This window comes from Electrona antarctica (assembly GCF_951216825.1).
Source record: "Electrona antarctica genome assembly, chromosome: 11".
In the NCBI taxonomy this organism is placed as follows: Eukaryota; Metazoa; Chordata; class Actinopteri; order Myctophiformes; family Myctophidae; genus Electrona; species Electrona antarctica.
Window position 1 is genome coordinate 46,747,349 of NC_136792.1, and position 19,522 is coordinate 46,766,870.

The 19,522-nt window shown below is 42.6% G+C and overlaps 1 protein-coding gene across 1 annotated transcript in view; it reads right to left on the reverse strand.

The window, feature by feature from the left end:
* LOC306932808 (S-adenosyl-L-methionine-dependent tRNA 4-demethylwyosine synthase TYW1-like) overlaps positions 1-19,522 on the reverse strand; it is a 285,807-nt gene that overhangs the window by 151,750 nt on the left and 114,535 nt on the right. The window contains exons 4-5 of the mRNA XM_079514739.1: positions 5,929-6,039; positions 4,710-4,877 (exon numbers count right to left, since the gene is read on the reverse strand). Coding sequence (XP_079370865.1) covers positions 4,710-4,877; positions 5,929-6,039 — 279 coding nt within the window. The remainder of the gene's footprint in view (positions 1-4,709; positions 4,878-5,928; positions 6,040-19,522) is intronic.

Sequence of the window (19,522 nt, forward strand, 5' to 3'; positions counted from 1 at the left end):
CGCTATAACAGGCCGTTCTGGAAAATGTGGGGCAGAGGTTCATCATTGGCATCCAGGGAGTGTGTGTGCAAAGTTTGGCATCGACCGGGTTAACGGTGCCGGAGATTAGCTGGTAACGGACGGACGGAAGGACGGACGGACGGACGGACACACGGACGGAGTGCAAAACATACTCTCTCCCCATGCCTTCGGCCTGGTGGAGACAATTAAGTCTCACCCAAATAGGGATGGGTATCGTTAGGGTTTTTGTGAGTGCGCTCACGCACGCACGCACGCACGCACGCACGCACGCACACAGCAATTAGAACGCAGTGCCATTCTCTTTTCCCTGAGCTGCCTCCAACACTGTTACTTTATTATATATAGGAAAAGGAGATGTAGTCCGCACACTGTTTTGTAGCCACCAAGGAATGTATTGAAGTTAAAGATGACAACGTTTCGACCCCCAATGGTTCTTTGTCAGGCATACCTGGCAGGAATGGAAGGATGGAATGGAAGGAGAGAGTGTGAGTTAAAGTTGTTGTGTGTGTGTGTGTGTGTGTGTGTGTGCTTGTGTGTGTGTGTGTGTGTGTGTGTGTGTGTGTGTGTGTGTGTGTGTGTGTGTGTGTGTGTGTGTGTGTGTGTGTGTGTGTGTGTGTGTGTGTGTGTGTGCTTGTGTGTGTGTGCGTGTGTGCGTGTGTGCGTGTGTACGCGCACATGCATGTGCATATAAGGCAGTAGTAACAGCAGTAGATGGGGAGATTATGAGTAAATGTATGAAGGTGTCTAAAGTGGTGGCACAACTTGGCGTGCTTATAGATCACACGGCATGTGTGTTAAGTAAGAAGAAAGGCGGTGATGAAGAGAGAGAACCAAAGAGGAAGGAGGCGTAAATCAATGCAGTGAAATATTGACTTTGGCCTTGTTGGCCGGCTTGTGACAGATGGAGCATTAAAGGAACAACCCATTTTGACCTGAGATCAGATTCTAAAAATGTCTTCTACATCCTGACAGTTTTCTGAAAAAGCTATGTTTCTATGTCAGTCGTTCTTCGATTTGTCAAAAATAGCAGACCTACAAGCTCATAGCGCGCCACTCGGTGGCGCGCTATGAGCTTGTAGATCTGCTATTTTTCAATAGCTAAAGCATAACATAATGCTAACACCAAAAGGGGTTCCCACCCAAAATGGGTTAACAGCTTTTTCCGTGGTTGGGAAGTGTGCAACTGTGCATGTACTGCATAATATAATAATGATAATCTGTCCAAATGTCCCCCCCCCCCCCCTGGCCAGCCGTGGCGCCTGATGGAGGGGAAAGGAACTGGTTGGAATAACGTGTTCCTTCCACGCGCTACGTCCAACCAGCGAAACTCCCCCCTGTCAGGTGAAAAGAAGCAGCTTGGACACTCATGCACTGACACTGGGTGAAAAATGGACAAAAATATATATATAAAATAATTATCCCCTCTATATATATATATACATATACATGGGGATGTTGAGTTGTGGGAGCGTGCTAAGGGGATATTGTATGTCCTGTTCCAAAGATGGGCAAAGATTAAGCTGCTTTAGAGATCAGATTCTAAAATTGTCTTCTAAATCCTGACAGTTTTCTGAAAAAGCTATGTTTCTATGTCAGTCGTTCTTCGATTTTTCAAAAATAGCAGACCTACAAGCTCGTAGCGCGCCACTCGGTGGCGCGCTATGAGCTTGTAGATCTGCTATTTTTCAATAGCTATATTATAACATAATGCTAACACCAAAAGGGGTTCCCGCTCAAAATGGGTTAAAAAATATGTAGTTCACAACGTGTCACATCACCACATGTCCCAACTTGACGCACTGTAGATCGGTTATTCACAGCATTATATAATAATGACAAGAGTATAAATTAATCATTCTAATCATTTCAGCAGATCTCTCTCTCTCTCTCTCTCTCTCACACACACTCTGCTATTAGGCTGATTTCCAAGGGGGAACACAGACGTAATGCTCGGTTAATTACCTCATCACACACATCGAGGGGAAAGCAAAGATAGATAGATAACCACGAGGAGGAGGAGGGGATTCAATTATGCAAAAGAAGTGAGAGCTCCGACTCCGGTATTGTAATATACTGTTTACTGGGGCTTGATCCAGTTACCGGCCTACTTGGGAACGACGCAAGTTAGGATCAATGAAAATCGGGAATGCAAGTCCTTTAAGGCACTTTATTGTTCCATAGCAGGTAAGGTATGCTGCAAAGCAGACAGCGAAACAACGAACATGTTTTGGTGTGTATAGCCTTCGTCAGCGTTGCCTGGCCATATATGGGAATATGGGGGTGTTGGGGGGGGGGGGGGGGGGGGGGGGTATCGGCGGAAAATCCTTATGCAGTGATAAACTTCTATGGAGATTGTGTGGAGAATGTCTGAAGAGAGCAAACTGACCGTGAAAAGTGGACTGACTAAGAAATCAATCGGCAGATGTGGGGAATTCGGCAGGTGTAGGCTGGGGCTGCCATGGCAATCAATTGGCTCAGGCAGAGCCTGGAAAGTGGACAGGTGTTTGGGACGTAGGCTCATTAGGTCCACTGGCAGAGCCTGACCAGAGCCTTTTCTAGCGGTTCTGAACAACCGTGAATCTGACCGACTCAAGGCCGGGCAGTGCACTCCACGTGGTGGTGTGGAAAGCGTGTGTTGAATTTGAAGTCGGTGGCTCGAATGGTTCTCGAGTTATGTGGAGAGGAGATACGCACGCACGCACGCACGCACGCACGCACGCGCGCGCACACACACACACACACACACACACACACACACACACACACACACACACACACACACACACACACACACACACACACACACACACACACACACACACACACGGTATATTGTTTGTATGCAAGCTGACATCCCTTGTGAATAAGTTAAACTCGCGCAAATCAATAATGGGGACAGTAGCTGGGGAGAGGTATACTATTGATGCTGTGTCTCCCCAGCAGGGGGCAGAGTACAATGGGGGAGAGGTATTATTGATGTCGTGTCTCCCCAGGGGACACTAGCCTGGCTAATAGCCGGGCGACTGTGGCTCAAGAGGTAGAGCAGGTCGTCCAATGATCCATGGGTCGGCGGTTCGAATCCCGGCTCCTCCTGTCTACATGTCGAAGTGTCCTTGGGCAAGACACTGAACCCCAAATTGCTCCCGATGTGCTGGTTGGTGCCTTGCATGGCTTCCGCCGCAATCGGTGTATGAATGAGTGTGTGAATGGGTGAATGTAATGCACAATCTATGTAAAGCGCCTTGGATAAAGGCGCTATATAAATGCACCATTTACCATTTTTTACCATTTAATAAGCCAGACTCAAATCACACTGTCGTGTGGTATTTGAGTCTGGAGATGCTGTGTATGGATCTTGTTTCCCGGGGGGCCGGTTCAAACATTTTCTCTTTGACGCAATTGGTCAGAGCTACTGTCAGTCAAAGGTCTCAAGCATTGAACGTCACTGTACCAAAGTCCGCCCATATTGCATACCGTGTCCCGATTGGCCACACCAGTTATCTGGTGTAGGAAATGGGCGTACAATTGAGCCTCTCCAGACCGTAATCCGCCGACAGGCAATTTTTTTTGCCAACGGCTGATTCGGTCTGGCTTATTAGCCAGGCTAAGGGGACACAGCATACAATGAATCAACATGGAGGAACACTGAAGGCAGCGCGATCAATACAACAGTGGCTGAGGAAGACATGATCATATAAAAGTCTCTTCCATAATCTGATGGGAGTTTTTACAGCAGTCTATAGAAAAGATCTATTAGAAAGAGCGAGTCAATGAACCCATTAAGACCTGCTGGAACGCATGTGTGTCCTTAGCTTTTAGCCACTTTTAACCATTATTTGTGTGCAATAGGCATACCACAAGAATACAATTAAGAGACAAGGGGGGAAAAAGAACATATTTAGGAAAAGGTAATACACTGTACAGTATGTTTGTCTATTGTATGTGTTTGTGATTATTATTGACAGCTGGAATGCAGCTGACTAGTAATATCCTGACTTGGGTGGTATGTGTAGTATTTGGTTCATACAAAGCTGAACAAACCTACTTTGTTCAGAGTACAACGTTAACTCCTGTGGGATTTATCCAGCTGCTCCTCCAGCTCTCAACATTGCAGATTGTTGACCTGGCCGGGGCTCGCGCTCTTGTGCGTGCTTTTCTTGCACATGCCGTTGATTGACTATTAGACAACGCACATGCATCCAAAACATCCGTTTTTTTCACGTTCCGTTATTATTAGCCAAGGGCCGGAAAAACGATTTGTCTAGTTATGTGATAATAAATAAATTAACGTGCTTGTTTAACCCATTCAGGCCTGACGTTTTCTAAATCATGACAATTTTCTGAAAGATTTGAGACACATTTTAACGATTTTTCAAAAATAGCAGACCTACAAGTTCATAGCGCGCCACTCGGTGGCGCGCTATGAGCTTGTAGATCTGCTATTTTTCAATAGCTAAAGTATAACATAATGCTTATATAAAACACCAAAATGGGTTGAATATTTGATTAAATCTATTTTGACAGCACTGTATGGATGGTCTCTATGGATGGTCAACGGAAGTCAGTATGTTTTACCACCAATTTTTAAGCAAGAATTACAAATATATTTGATTAAATCTATTTTGCTTAAAAACAGATGCACATCGTTTTGATGGATGGTCAATGGAAGTAATAAGCATGCGTTTTACCTTTGTGTGTGCGATAAGCAGGCAGTTGGAATGCTCGTGTTCGCAGGCGATCTCGTACTGAGGCAGCATGTCAACCAGCCGCTGGACGAAGCTGACCACTTCCTGGTGCCAGGGGACGTTGGCCATGGTCAGAGTGCTGGCAGAGCTCTCCCCGCAGTACGTCACGCCCTGGGTGTGGACACACAGACAAGGTCAGTGCCAAATGAATACCCCCCACTGTTGACCTGCAGAGGGTATAGGCAAACATTGAGACGCAAGCCTGACAGGAAGACGTTTTAAAACACATGGGCGGCGGTGGCTCAGGGGTAGAGTGCCTGGATGGGAACCGCAAGGTTGCCAGTTCGAACCCGGGCTCCCCCAGAGTTACTGTCGAGGTGTCCTTGAGCAAGACACTGAACCCCTAATTGCTAGTTGGTGCCTTGCATGGTTTCCGCTGCCATCGGTGTATGAATGTGTGTGTGAATGGGTGAATGTAATGCGCCTTGGATAAAGGCGCTATATAAATGCACCATTTACCATTTACATACATACAACCCCCCCTCCTCCCCCCTTAGGCTAAAAAAATAAGAAGAACAAATTACACCCATGTGAACTGAGTGGTGCCACTCTGTGTGGGGGTACCCGGGGGGTCCTTGGGACTTCCAGACCCCCAGGAATGCGCCGGGCCGGTTCCGGCGAGCCGCCCCACGACCGAAACGGTTGAGAAATGACAGAGTTACCGTGTGGGGGCCCCCAGGGGGTCCCTCTGCAGTACTGTACTGTCACACCCGAAATCATCATACAGTTAATATGTGTGTGTGTGTGTGTGTGTGTGTGTGTGTGTGTGTGTGTGTGTGTGTGTGTGTGTGTGTGTGTGTGTGTGTGTGTGTGTGTTAGGCTGCGCAACAACACATTATGAGCTTGTAGATCGCCTATTTTCAAATGGCCGAAATGTACAGTAAAAACAGTAGGGCTGAAGTGGGTAATGCATCTACAAAATCTACAAAGTAACTAAAGTTTTCAAATAAATGTAGTGGAGTAAAAGTACAAAATTTGCCTCTGAGATGTAGAGGAGTAGAAGTAAAAGTGGATGGTAATGGAATGGAAAATATTCAAGTAAAGTACGGATACCTAAAAATTGTACTTAAGTACAGTACTTAAGTAAATTTGCTTAGTTACTTTACACCGCTGATTTTGCTGTGTGTATGTGTGTGCAACTTTGCATGCCGATCAGACCTACCTTGACTTCTATAAAGTCCGGCTGGCCGATGGCAATTAGCTCAGAGTAGGACAGCATCTCTTCCACGTTCCAAGCCTTCACCAGAGTCAGCCTGTACACCGTCCTCTGCCTCTGCATGCCAGGAGGGATGGGCAAAGTGGAGGCAAAGGATATGACCATTACAATTTAGGCATTTATCAGACCAGAGCGATTTACAGTAAGCAAGAACAACACATGCATGGTAATACATCAAATGCATAGAAATAGTCATCAAGGATCAGAAGAAAGCTGAGAACCTAACATCCGTCTAACGGTAGAATATCTGTACAATAAAACTAACGAGTATACACTATAGAGTGCCATGTCTACAAAAAATACTATCTAAGTTCAGCCTTTGCATTCAGACGACCATACAGGCTGTATGGTCGTCGAGGCTAGGTCAAGTGCTACGGGCCTAAGATGGAGTCTGAAAAGGTGAAGACTACGGCGGAAGATTGGGAGCGAGTCTGCAGTTCTGATTGCAATGGGAACTTGGGAAGTTCATTCCATAGTTTTGGAGCCAGAAGAGAGAAGAGTCTGAGACGTATGTACATAGACAGAAGGGGAAGAAGCAAGAAGAAAATGAAGTGTGGAGTAGGAGGGACGAGGGAAGGTTTGGAGAAAGGGAAAACGGAGAAGAGAAATCAGTTGTAGATTACTGTACACATAATACTGTATGCTGTTAGAATCCATTAAAGCAATTTAAAACAAGGACTTCGGGGTCTTTGAAAAACGTTTTTATTAAAGGTTTCATGGCATTAATTTTCATTTATTTTAATTTTTCGTTTTTCTTTTAGGTTCTATGACCTCAATTACACCCACACAGCCTGAACTTTGAACATTAAGTGGATTTTCTGTGGTTTGGTCTTTCTTTTCTGTGTTCTGAAGCCTTTTGAGCTGCAATAAAAACAGGTGCAGTCGCTCAACAGTTACAGTTCAATGTTCAATGCACAGTGCAGTGGCAAGCTTCACGGGTGATAAGGATAAGATAAGGATAATCTATCAAAGTCCTTTAGATGGTCTAAGTTTCAAATGACCTCAACTCTCCCATCTCTCTATCACAGGCGAGGGTGAGAGAGAGAGAGACAGAGAGAGAGGGGAGAGAGACAGAGAGAGCAGCTGCTAAATCGCTAACTATTATTCAGAACTGTCTATCTGACATAACAAACTATGATAAATCTAATGATTAAATCAGTCACATAATAATATATACGTAATATGACAACATCAACCACAGACTACAAACTCTACATGGCAGTGCAATCAATCTCGTCGGTAGTAGCCAGTGTGTCTTAATTGCAGTGGTCTGCTGGGGGTCAACACATCAACACAAAAGTATTTATTTAAAAACTCGGACAAAATCAACAAGGATGGTGACATTGGGGGGGGGGGGGGGGGAACAAATACTTAAAAAGTGTTGTTCTGTACCCTGCCCTGACTGGTCTATTTACGTATTTACTTTTCCCGACTGGCGCTGGTGGCAGAGGCGTATCTACAATAAGGCGAGGGCAGGCGTCCGCCTGTCCAAATCCTTTTCTGGCCTGGCCAAAATCCATACAATGAGAAAAAAGAGGACAAAAGTGGACTATTAGTGGACAGTAGGGCTGACCTCGATTAGTTGAATAGTCGACTAATCGATCGGAACGGGTCTCAGTCGACTGACAACCTCTCAGTCGATGTTCACCAAAAAAAAAAAAAAAAAAACAGTCGGGACGATTTTTTTCTTTTGGGCCGGGTGGAAAACCCCTCCGTTATAATGGTATGCTCCCAGTCCCCGCACCGCAGCATCGGGGAACACTCTGGCAGCCAGAGTAAAGGCTGGGAGGGACCGAGCCGAGGGAGGCTACTGTACTGTAGCCTACATGTTGTTTATGCTCCGGAGTCCAGACCCATGCAGTTTAATAATATACAGTCACAACAGAATGCACACTGCTGTCTCGTGTCTCATCACAATCCCAATGCGCCACCCGTGAAGTCGGGGGGAAAATAAAAAACAGGCTGCTAGTGTTAGTGTAGGGTCGGGGATCGTTAGCTTAGCGCGTAGCTACTGATTCAACCCACTGATTGAACTTCATCTCCGCCTGTAATCTAGGTTATTTTTTTATTGACAACGTGAACGAACCCCGACACCAGCGCTGCAAAAATAGACAGATCTACAAGCTCTCAACGCGTAGCGAACGGCGCTGCAAAAACAGGCAGGACGCGATGCCTTGAGAGCTTGTGGATCAGCCTCCCCGACGGTGCGGGGAGGCAAGAGTTCTCCGGGGAGGAGGAGAAGTTACCAGGGCAGGCTACATGTTGCTGCGGCTAACAACACTGTCACCAGCCAGTGGTTGTGATGTTAGCTTGTCTTGCAGCTGCTTGTCCGTTCCAACTTCACTTCATCTCCACCTGTAACTTATTTTTTATTTTGTTACCCTGGCTGCGCAGCTGCGCAAAAATAGACGGATCTACAAGCTCTCAACGCGTAGCGAACGGCGCTGCAAAAACAGGCAGGACGCGGCGCCTTGAGAGCTTATCGCCCAACCTTAATGCAAATGTGTTGTTGTTTTTTGGGGGGGGGGGGTGCAGGGGGGTGTTCAGTCGACTATCAGTCGACTAACAGCAAATTTATTCATATTAATTTCGACTATACAAATCCTTAGTCGGGGACAGCCCTAGTGGACAGTGGATTAGTGGCAGGTTGGCTGCCGCTGCATGCTTGCCTCTCGCTGCAATGACCATTCTGACCATCCGCCCAAAATAATATAATACTTTATATGTCCCGGTGGCGCCACTGACATGAATCACCACACCGTAGAGCTCATGATCCCGATAGGAGAGTGTGGAGGACAACGATTCAGGAGTAGCGAGTTGGTGTTGGCTAGCCCGCACTTTTGCAATGCTTCGCATCAAATCACCTCAAAATAGTAACAAAGTTCTGATATGGTAATTTCAGTAAATCACGTTAAACACCCTTTGGGAGGCAACGCCCAACATTGTAATGTTAGACTCTAAATGCTAGGTGTTGATGGGCAGGTTCACCATTTTCTGGTGTAAATGTCCTCAAAGAGGACATTTCATCTACCCTCTATTAGGGGAAAGAAAAGTCTAGTAATTATTTATGCTGGCACAAATCTTATGTTCTCTAGTGGTCGAAGTAGTCAAACAACCTCTGAGACAAAGCTTATCTAATATACAGCAGGTCTACAGGTCAAATTACAGTGAAACAAAGAATACGATTGAGAATATTTTTTTATATTGAAACTTGTTTATTTCTAGAGCATAATGTTGATGTGGCATGTTCCACAAAGACAATACAGTATATAACAGAATCATAATAATAAAACATGTAGGGTCAGATGTAATGAAGCAGAAAGAAATAATGTAGATAGATTCTTGCAATAGGGGAAAATCAAAATGGCAGAAGAAAAAAGGGACTCTAACAGACTCAAACACAAGTCACCACCACACGCAAAAAGCTGATAAACAGTATGTTAAGTTTACTTGCAATTAATCAACACATTCATCAAAAATGGATCATCATACAATAATTTCCATGGATGTGCTGATGTTTCTCTGCCTATATTATTAAGCTTTTGTCATACTGTGTAGATTTATTTTTCTTATGTGTACCCTCATGACATTTTACGAAAAACCTTTTCCACACTGACCTCACGGAAACAGTTTAAATCCAGCGTTTACTTGTGAACTTCTACATCATTTGAGCGAATGAAAGCTTTTTCACATACATCACAATGAAACGGTTTCTCTCAAGTGTGAATTATTGTGTGTCTTTTTAGGTTGGCCAATAGAGAGAAGTGTTGTCCACACTGATCACATCCATAGGGTTTCTCTCCAGTGTGAATTCTCTGGTGTGTTTTCAGGTTGGCCAATTGAGAGAAGTGTTGTCCACAATGATCGCACCCATAGGGTTTCTCTCCCATGTGAATTCTCTGGTGGATTTTAAGGTTGGCCAAATGAGAGAATTGTTGTTCACACTGATCACATCCATATGGTTTTTCTCCCATATGAATTATCTGATGGCGTTTAAGGCTAGACATTTGAGAGAAGTGTTGTCCACACTGATCACACCCATGAGGTTTCTCTCCAGTGTGCATTATTTGGTGGCTTTTAAGTCCAGACTTTGCAGAGAAGTGTTGTCCACACTGATCACAACCATAGGGCTTCTCTCCAGTATGAATTCTCTGGTGGCTTTTAAGGTTGGACAAATGAGAGAAGTGTTGTTCACACTGATCACACCCAAAGGGTTTCTCTCCAGTATGAATTCTCTGGTGGATTTTAAGGCTAGACATTTGAGAGAAGTGTTGTCCACACTGATCACACCCAAAAGGTTTCTCTCCAGTATGAATTCTCTGGTGTCTTTTCAGGCTGTCCATTCTAGAGAAGTGTTGTCCACACTGATCGCACCCATAGGGTTTCTCTCCCATGTGAATTCGCTGGTGTATTTTAAGTTTGGATATGCTAGGGAAGTGTTTTCCACACTGATCACAGCATTGGTGTTTTTTCTTTGCCAAGCTTCTTTGTTCATTCACCTCTGGTAGGTCAGGGCAATCAGACTGATGAGACACTGGATTGGAAACAAATACAAAGATTGTTGATAGGTAGAAAGACAGCACTTTGTGTACTTAAAAGTAGATGTTGGAACAAAACCCTATCACGTAGCCAACGAACAATGGCCCTAAAACATTAATACATTGCATGACTAAAAATATAGGAATTAAGTGGTTACTTAATACTTAAGTAATACTAGAATTATTTAAAAGAAACATTCCAAAGGTCAAATTACATTGAAACACAATATAAGATTCAGAATTAATAATAATAAAATGACTATTGACAATATTGAGGGAAAAGAAAACAGAACATGGGGTTTGAAAAGGGAGGTAGAGTAACATACCAAGCTCTTTGGGTTCCTCCTGTTCGGCAGAGATGTCCTTGGTGGGGTCGAGAGAGTTCATCATTTTCAGCTGAAGTCACACAGTCCACAGTCACATTTGATCATAAATGATTGATATCCCGGAGCAGTTGTAGAGAAATGACACAGACAAAGTCTTCTTATACCAGATAGTTTGAGGTGGAGCCACTAACTGCTTTGATATGATTGGCCAAAGAGAACAATAGAACTACCTCTCCACAATACTGACCCCCCCCCCCTCCCTCCTCCCCCAGATATGCTCAATTGAAACCACTTAAGCAGCAATAGTAACAATGCCTACTGCACCTCTAACATTACGAGGGTTATTATCTACTAAAGGGCATGTCATGTTACTGACTTAAATTGTCATGAACAAACTGGACTCTTATAAAGCATAGATAAAAAACAACTCTTGCCTTTGAATATTTATTAAAAATATAGAGAAAAACACAATGAAATGTATAAAGTCATACCATTTATTTCAAGACACAAACTGCCACCCATCCCCTGCAAACACACTTCATAAATAGTACACTAACACTAGCTTTCACATTATGACATTTAACAATTGTTAATTGTATTTGTATGTTCTATGTGGACCCCAGGAAGACTTAAAAAAATGTAACCAGTAAAAAGCACATTGAGACTGCGTCTCTTTTACAAGTGGGAGCTGGCCAAGTGGCAGAAATAAAATTACACTTTAATACTACTATCATAAATGTTACATTTTGGAACAGCAAAAAAAACATCCATAATACACCTCAAAGTACCTATGAATAAATACAACACATCACCAAAGTCCTAATCTTTTAGTAGTACGGCAAAATACACAATATACAAAATCTAAACAGACATAATATATAGGCATGCACATAGGCTAGTACATATCCAAACAGATGCAGATGTTGGACTGTACATCTAAGATGATCCGTTTGAAACTTCTCAAGGGAACTTTCAAAGCCAATTTTAGTCTGGACTGGTCGTTCCACGACCAAGGGCCAAAGAAGGCCAGACATGTTTTACCCCCCTCGGATTTGAATGCTGGTACTACACACCGTAGCATACTAGCCAAGCATTTGACCTGAGGTTGAGACCATTTTGGACCAATTCGAATTTGGACGAAGACGGAAGGTCACCAAGAATGGCTTTGTAAATAATATGCCAATGTTGCAGCCTGCGAGAGAACCAACCGACTGCAGCATACAACGTGCAGTGATGTGTTCTGAAAGGTGATTTAGTTATGAATCTCAATGCAGCATGGTACAGGGGGTCCAATTTGGCCAAGGTGGAGGAGCAGGCAAACCTATAAATGGTATCACCATAATCCAATTGGGACAGAAAGAGACCAATGACCAGTTTTCTTACGAGCTGAACAAGCAAAACAAGCCTTCAATCTGTAGAAGAAACCCAGAGTGATTTTTTTTGCACAAGGAATCAATATGAAATTTGAAATGAAGGTGTTTGTAGCCAAGGTATTTGTAGCGCTCCACGGTCCACCCACTCGATGGGAGTTCCATCGAGAGTGGAGATGGTCACTGGAGCTGAAATAGCTTGTGGAGTGAACATCATAGCTTTAGTTTTACTTAGTTTAGACAGTTTTTGGTTAAGACTAGTCATTGGTTAGACCAGTCATTAGTCCTACAACTACAACCTATCTCAAACCCTCACCCTAAACCTAACCTCCCACGGGGCAGCACACCTAAACCTAACATTAACCCATATCTAACCAATGACTAGTCTAAACTAAGTATGCACCCCCTTTATTAACTCTTTAGAATATTTGGGTCCAGTCACTTGGTTGCTAGTTTCTGCTATGGCAGATTTTTGAATGATTTGAAAATTCTCTGTTGTGAATCCAAGACAAAAACTGCCACCCACCCCCTGAAATTGTATGTTTTATGTGGACCCCAGGAAGACTACTGCCATGGCACCAGCTAATGTGGATCCTTAATAAAATAAAATCTAGACTAGGACTTTGTACATAGCCTACTCCCTACTATATGTATTATGTAACCGTGCAATTAAAATATACAACAATAAAGTTGCAATGTACGTCCAATCGTTACATTTATTTCACTTTTTGTACCTAGAAAACAGTGGTCTGGTTCTGTAGTGTAGAGGACTGGTGTTGTTTTGTAGAGAACAGCCATCCGTCTTCATAGATCTGGCCAGACTTTGCATTTCAATACATCCTAGGTGTCGATGGGCCGGTTCACTATTTGCATCCTGGGTGATCAAAAGTGGCATATCATAATACAGGTGTAAATGTCCTCTAAGAGTAGGACAATCATCTCCACCTCTAATAGGTGAAAGAAAGGATGTCCAATCTACTTAAACCTTTTGTTCTGAAAGCATGTCATCAGAGACGTGCTGGCCATTGGGAAATTCGGGACAACTCCCGAACGGCCGGTCCAGTCCAGGCCGGTCTGGGCCAGCCGTTTTTTGTTTTTTTTTAATAAAAAAAAATCATATATTTAATACACAATTATCTTTTAACAAGGTAACAGCCTATATAATCATGTTGCTTTGTGACATAATAATGTTGTGCACAGCAGCCGCTCTCAGCCATCCTGGCTGCAGCGCAGCCTGTTAGGTCACTGTAGGACCTAAAGTGACCTAAAATGCGCTCGCACGCCCTTGATTCGACGGTGTTTCGATTCGTCGGCACGCGAAAATAGCAAAATAGCTCAAAACGTGCCGCAGTGTGATGCGTTTTGAGCTTGTAGATCTGCTATTTTTTGCTACGACAGAAATATGCATGTGGCCCTCTGGAAATGCCCTCTAAATACCCCTAAATACTGTATGTTGTTCCAGGCAGGGACCCCCAGAAGCAAAGATATTAGTTAAAAAACGTTTGATGTGAAAGAATAATAGTCAAAGATTTCACGATTTTTCAAAAATAGCAGATCTACAAGATTATATTGCAGCACTCTGTACCGTGCTATGAGCTTGTAGATCTGCTATTTTCCAACAGCTAAAGTTTAAAATTATGGTTAAAGTGGTTGAAAGCTAAAGTGATACAGAAAAGTCCGATTCTGTTTGGCACAAATGTTATATGTTCTCTAGTGGTCCAAGGTTTATTGTAAAAAAAAAAAAAAAGCATTTAAGTAGTGTCAACTTCAGTACAGCAAAATTAGGGCAAGGACATAAAGGTATCTACTAAAGGGCATGTCATGTTACTGACTGAAATTGCCATGAACAAAGGCATAGATAAAAAACAACTCTTGCCTTTGAATATTTATTAAAAATAAAGAAAAAAACACAATGAATTTATAAAGTCATGCCATTTTTTTCAAGACACAAACTGCCACCCATCCCCTGAAAATTCTCCATAAACACTTCATAAATAGTACACCAACACTAGCTTTTGACATTTAATACAATTTTGTAATTGTATTTGTATGTTTTATTTGGACCCCAGGAAGACTACTGCCATGGCACCAGCTAATGTGGATCCTAAAATCAAATCTAGACTTTGTACATAGCCTATTCCCTACTGTATGTATTACTTAACAGTGCAATTACAAAATAAAAAATAAAGTTGCAATGTACGTCCAATCGTTTATTCATTCATTTATTTCGCTTTTTGTACCTAGAAAACACTGGTCTGGTTCTGTAGTGTAGAGGACTGGTGTTGTTTTGTAGAGAACAGCCATCCGTCTTCATAGATCTGTCCAGACTTTGCATTTCAATACATCCTAGGTGTCGATGGGCCGGTTCACTATTTGCATCCTGGGTGATCAAAAGTGCCATATCATAATACAGGTGTAAATGTCCTCTAAGAGTAGGACAATCATCTCCACCTCTAATAGGGGAAAGAAAGGATGTCCAGTAAGCATGTAATTACTAAAACGTATAGACTAAAGTAGCTTCTGAAACACAGACTCCATCAACAAAGTGACACATTTATTTTGCAAACAGGAATTTCACTTTATGGACTTTGAAGTCTCATAAAGGAATGGGAAATCAATCTGACTTTGAAGTAAAACATGAACCACTATATATCATTGCTGTTCTGCAGGTCCTGCAGTTATTTACATGTAGAATGAAGCTTAAAGAGAAGTCCACGTAACAATGTTTAACGCATGCAATACTGTTCAGATCACAGTACATCGCAGTACAGTATCTCACTGTGCCCCCATGTTGAAGATAGTGCTTTTGATTGTTACCGTATTTATATAAAAGTGTAGAGAGACAGAAAACTGAGGCAGAGATCCAGGGAGACATGTGAGAAATTACACCGGACACCTACTGTGCTTTTATTAAGGGACCAAGTCCTAAGTGACTTCTTGGTATTGTATTAGTCTGTTTTTTTCTTCTTCTCCTCCTTCCACCAAAAATAGCAGTTCTGGCTTAACCGTGCAGTCTGCTTTTGCAAAACTTGGTAACGGTAGAGGGCTATCCCAAACAGTGAGGACGCGAAGATGGTCTACGTTTCAAAATGACCTCAACTCTCCCATCTCTCTATCACAAATGAGGGAGAGAGAGGGGAGAGAAACAGAGAGCAGCTGCTAAATCGGTAACTATTCATCAGAACCGTCTATCTGACATAACAGACGATGATAAATATAATGATGAAATCAGTCACATAATAATATATGACATAATATGACAACATCAACCACAGACTACAAACTCTACATGGCAGTGCAATCAATCTTGTCTGTAGTAGCCAGTGTCTTAACCCATTGAGACCTGAGACCAGATTCTACAAATGTCTTCTAAATCATGCATGGGCAACTGGCGGCCAGGGGGCCACATGCGGCCCTCACCTTCACTTATTGCGGCCCGCAATCAGTTACATTTCGAAACATGACCGCTTTAATTACTTCAGTCTATATTAGTAGCTGAATGACTGACTGAATGACTTTTATTGTCCTTTTTAATGTCCAATGTATTTGCATTTAAGTTCATAAAGTTAACATAAGTATAACTAAATGCATTTGAAATAAAAGCTAAATAGCTCAAAACGTGCCGCAGTGTGATGCGTTTTGAGCTTGTAGATCTGCTATTTTGCTACGACAGAAATATGCATGTGGCCCTCTGGAGTGAGCGTGGAAATATAGTGGCCCTCTCCATCTTCAAAGTTGCCCACCCCTGTTCTAAATCATGACCGTTTAAAAAAATAATCTGTGGTTCTCAACTATTTCATGTGAAGGACCCCAGAAATTATATGTAATTGGCCGTCGACCCCCATGTGAAAATACTGTATGTTGTTCCAGGCAGCAATGATATATAGTGGTTCATGTTTTACTTGTCAAAGTCAGAGTGATCTCCCATTCCTTTATGAGACATCAAAATACATGAAGTGAAATTCCTGTTTGCAGGCCAGAGGCCGCGTGCCGACGAATCGAAACACAGACGAATCAAGGGCGTGCGAGCGCATTTTAGGTCACTTTAGGTCCTACAGTGACCTAACAGGCTGCGCTGCAGCCAGGATGGCTGAGAGCGGCTGCTGTGCACAATATTATTATGTCACAAAGCAACATGATTATATAGGCTGTTACCTTGTTAAAAGATAATTGTGTATTAAAAACATTTGTCCTACTCTTAGAGGACATTTACACCTGTATTCACCCAGGATGCAAATAGTGAACCGGCCCATCGACACCTAGGATGTATTGAAATGCAAAGTCTGGCCAGATCTATGAAGACGGATGGCTGTTCTCTACAAAACAACAGTCCTCTACACTACAGAACCAGACCAGTGTTTTCTAGCTACAAAAAGCGAAATAAATGAATGAATAAACGATTGGACGTACATTGCAACTTTATTTTTTATTTTTGAATTGCACTGTTAAGTAATACATACAGCAGGGAATAGGCTATGTACAAAGTCTAGATTTGATTATATTTTAGGATCCACATTAGCTGGTGCCATGGCAGTAGTCTTCCTGGGGTCCACATAAAACATACAAATACAATTACAAAATTGTATTAAATGTCAAAAGCTGGTGTTGGTGTACTATTTATGAAGTGTGTATGGAGAATTTTCAGGGGATGGGGGGCAGTTTGTGTCTTGAAAAAAATGGCATGACTTTATAAATTCATTTTGTTTTTGTCTTTATTTTTAATAAATATTCAAAGGCAAGAGTTGTTTTTTATCTATGCTTTATAGGAGTCCAATTTGTTCATGGCAATTTCAGTCAGTAACATGACATGCCCTTTAGTAGATACCTTTATGTCCTTGCCCTAATTTTGCTGTGCTGAAGTTGACACTACTTAAATGCTTTGTTTTTATTTTTATTGAATTTATATAATTGTCATTGTTGTTGTAGCACAGTATGGACAAGACAACATTGTAGTTTGCCTTTGTGTGCATGTATATATGAAATGTTATCACTTTGGATCAATTGAGCATCTCTGGGGAAGGAGGGAGGGTGGGACAGTATGTTAGACTGTGATTAGTGGAGAGGTAGTTCTATTGTTCTCTTTGGCCAATCATATCAAAGCAGTTAGTGGCTCCACCATCCAGACTCTGGTATAAGAAGGGTTGGTCTGTGTCATTTCTTATTCTCTGCAACTGCTCCAGGATATCAATCATTTCTGATCGCATCGGACTGGACCCCAGACTTCAGCTGAAGATGAACTCTCTCGACCCCACCAAGGACATTTCTGCTGAACAGGAGGAACCCAAAGAGCTTGGTATGTTACACCCTCAATATAAGATGCCGAAGGGGATGCGTTTTGAAAAGGACTCACTGATATTAGAAGCCCCACCAGTCAGCCTCGGGTACGACGCAGGTCGGGAGAGATCTGAGTTGGGAATGCATTCCCAAAAGGCTATGCCACACCCGCAGCGCGGCCCGTCGGTCTGTCAATGTAAACTCTGTACCATTCTGCTTGTCTGCCTGTCCCCCGTTGAACTGGATATGTGGACTTTGTGGAAATCTCGTTCTCAGTCACTTCATCTGTCACAGCCTGTGTCCCTTTTAGGCCCACATGTATCATGCCTGCATATGTGGAATGTGTGGAGATCTCTTTAACTGTCACAGTCTGGGTCCCTTTTAGGCCCTTATAGAAGGCGTTAACAGATGATTCGCTACCATGGAAGATGAACTGTACATATAACCAGGTGTATTATATAAGAGATATTGTACGGTGACAACGGTATGTAATCTAAGCAGTAGCATTTCCATCTGTTTTTTCTTACCAATATCTATGTATGCTGACAATGTGACTCTTGTATGAGACACAATGGCTTGTTTTGTATTCATGTATTTAATTGATCAATATATTAAAGTATCATAATTAACATAATTCATTACGTGTCCTGGGGTAATAACACACACACACCTGAGGTGTGTGTGTGTGTGTGTGTGTGTGAGTTACATTTCTGCTCTATTACGTTGCTCTCTCACTTCAAGGTTTTTCAGGCCAAGAACCTATTTTAGACATTAAGCTGTTTGACAGCACTATCATCAGTGTATGTTGGGATTCTAAAAATGTGTATTTTCAAATTTTCATACATTTAACCACTTAAACACTCAGGCCCAACCTTGAGTCGGTGGGATACACCGTTGTCCAGAAGCAGCACAAAAGCTTCTGCCCAGGGCCCAAATTAGCCAATTCATCGGTTGCTGTGTGTGTCCAATACATACAATGGTCGGTTGCTAGGGTCTAATAAGCGGTTGCTAGGGTAAAACTGTTGGTTGCTATGGTAAAACAGTGGTTGTTAGGGTACCAATTAGCTGTTGCTAGGGTGTAATAGTTGGTTGATAGGGTCTAAATATTCGGTTGCTAGGGTAAAAGCGGTGGTTGTTAAGGTGAAAAGGATGGTTGCTAGGGTAAAACAGGGGCAAACTAGAAAAAGTGCCCTTCTGGGCACAGGTCTCCACCAGGAGGATAGGACTGTGTGAGATGTTTGGCAAAATGTTTAGGAGTAATATAAACATGTTTGCCTTTGATGGCAATTGGATGATTTGAGGCATTTGGTTCCAAAAATGTGTTTTGCAAAAATCAACCTGTTGGTGGCGCTATAACAGGCCAATGAGAACTGTGAGATGTATCACCATAATCCAATTGGGACAGAAAGAGACCAATGACCAGTTTTCTTACGAGCTGAACAAGCAAAACAAGCCTTCAATCTGTAGAAGAAACCCAGAGTGATTTTTTTTGCACAAGGAATCAATATGAAATTTGAAATGAAGGTGTTTGTAGCCAAGGTATTTGTAGCGCTCCACGGTCCACCCACTCGATGGGAGTTCCATCGAGAGTGGAGATGGTCACTGGAGCTGAAATAGCTTGTGGAGTGAACATCATAGCTTTAGTTTTACTTAGTTTAGACAGTTTTTGGTTAAGACTAGTCATTGGTTAGACCAGTCATTAGTCCTACAACTACAACCTATCTCAAACCCTCACCCTAAACCTAACCTCCCACGGGGCAGCACACCTAAACCTAACATTAACCCATATCTAACCAATGACTAGTCTAAACTAAGTATGCACCCCCTTTATTAACTCTTTAGAATATTTGGGTCCAGTCACTTGGTTGCTAGTTTCTGCTATGGCAGATTTTTTGAATGATTTGAAAATTCTCTGTTGTGAATCCAAGACAAAAACTGCCACCCACCCCCTGAAATTGTATGTTTTATGTGGACCCCAGGAAGACTACTGCCATGGCACCAGCTAATGTGGATCCTTAATAAAATAAAATCT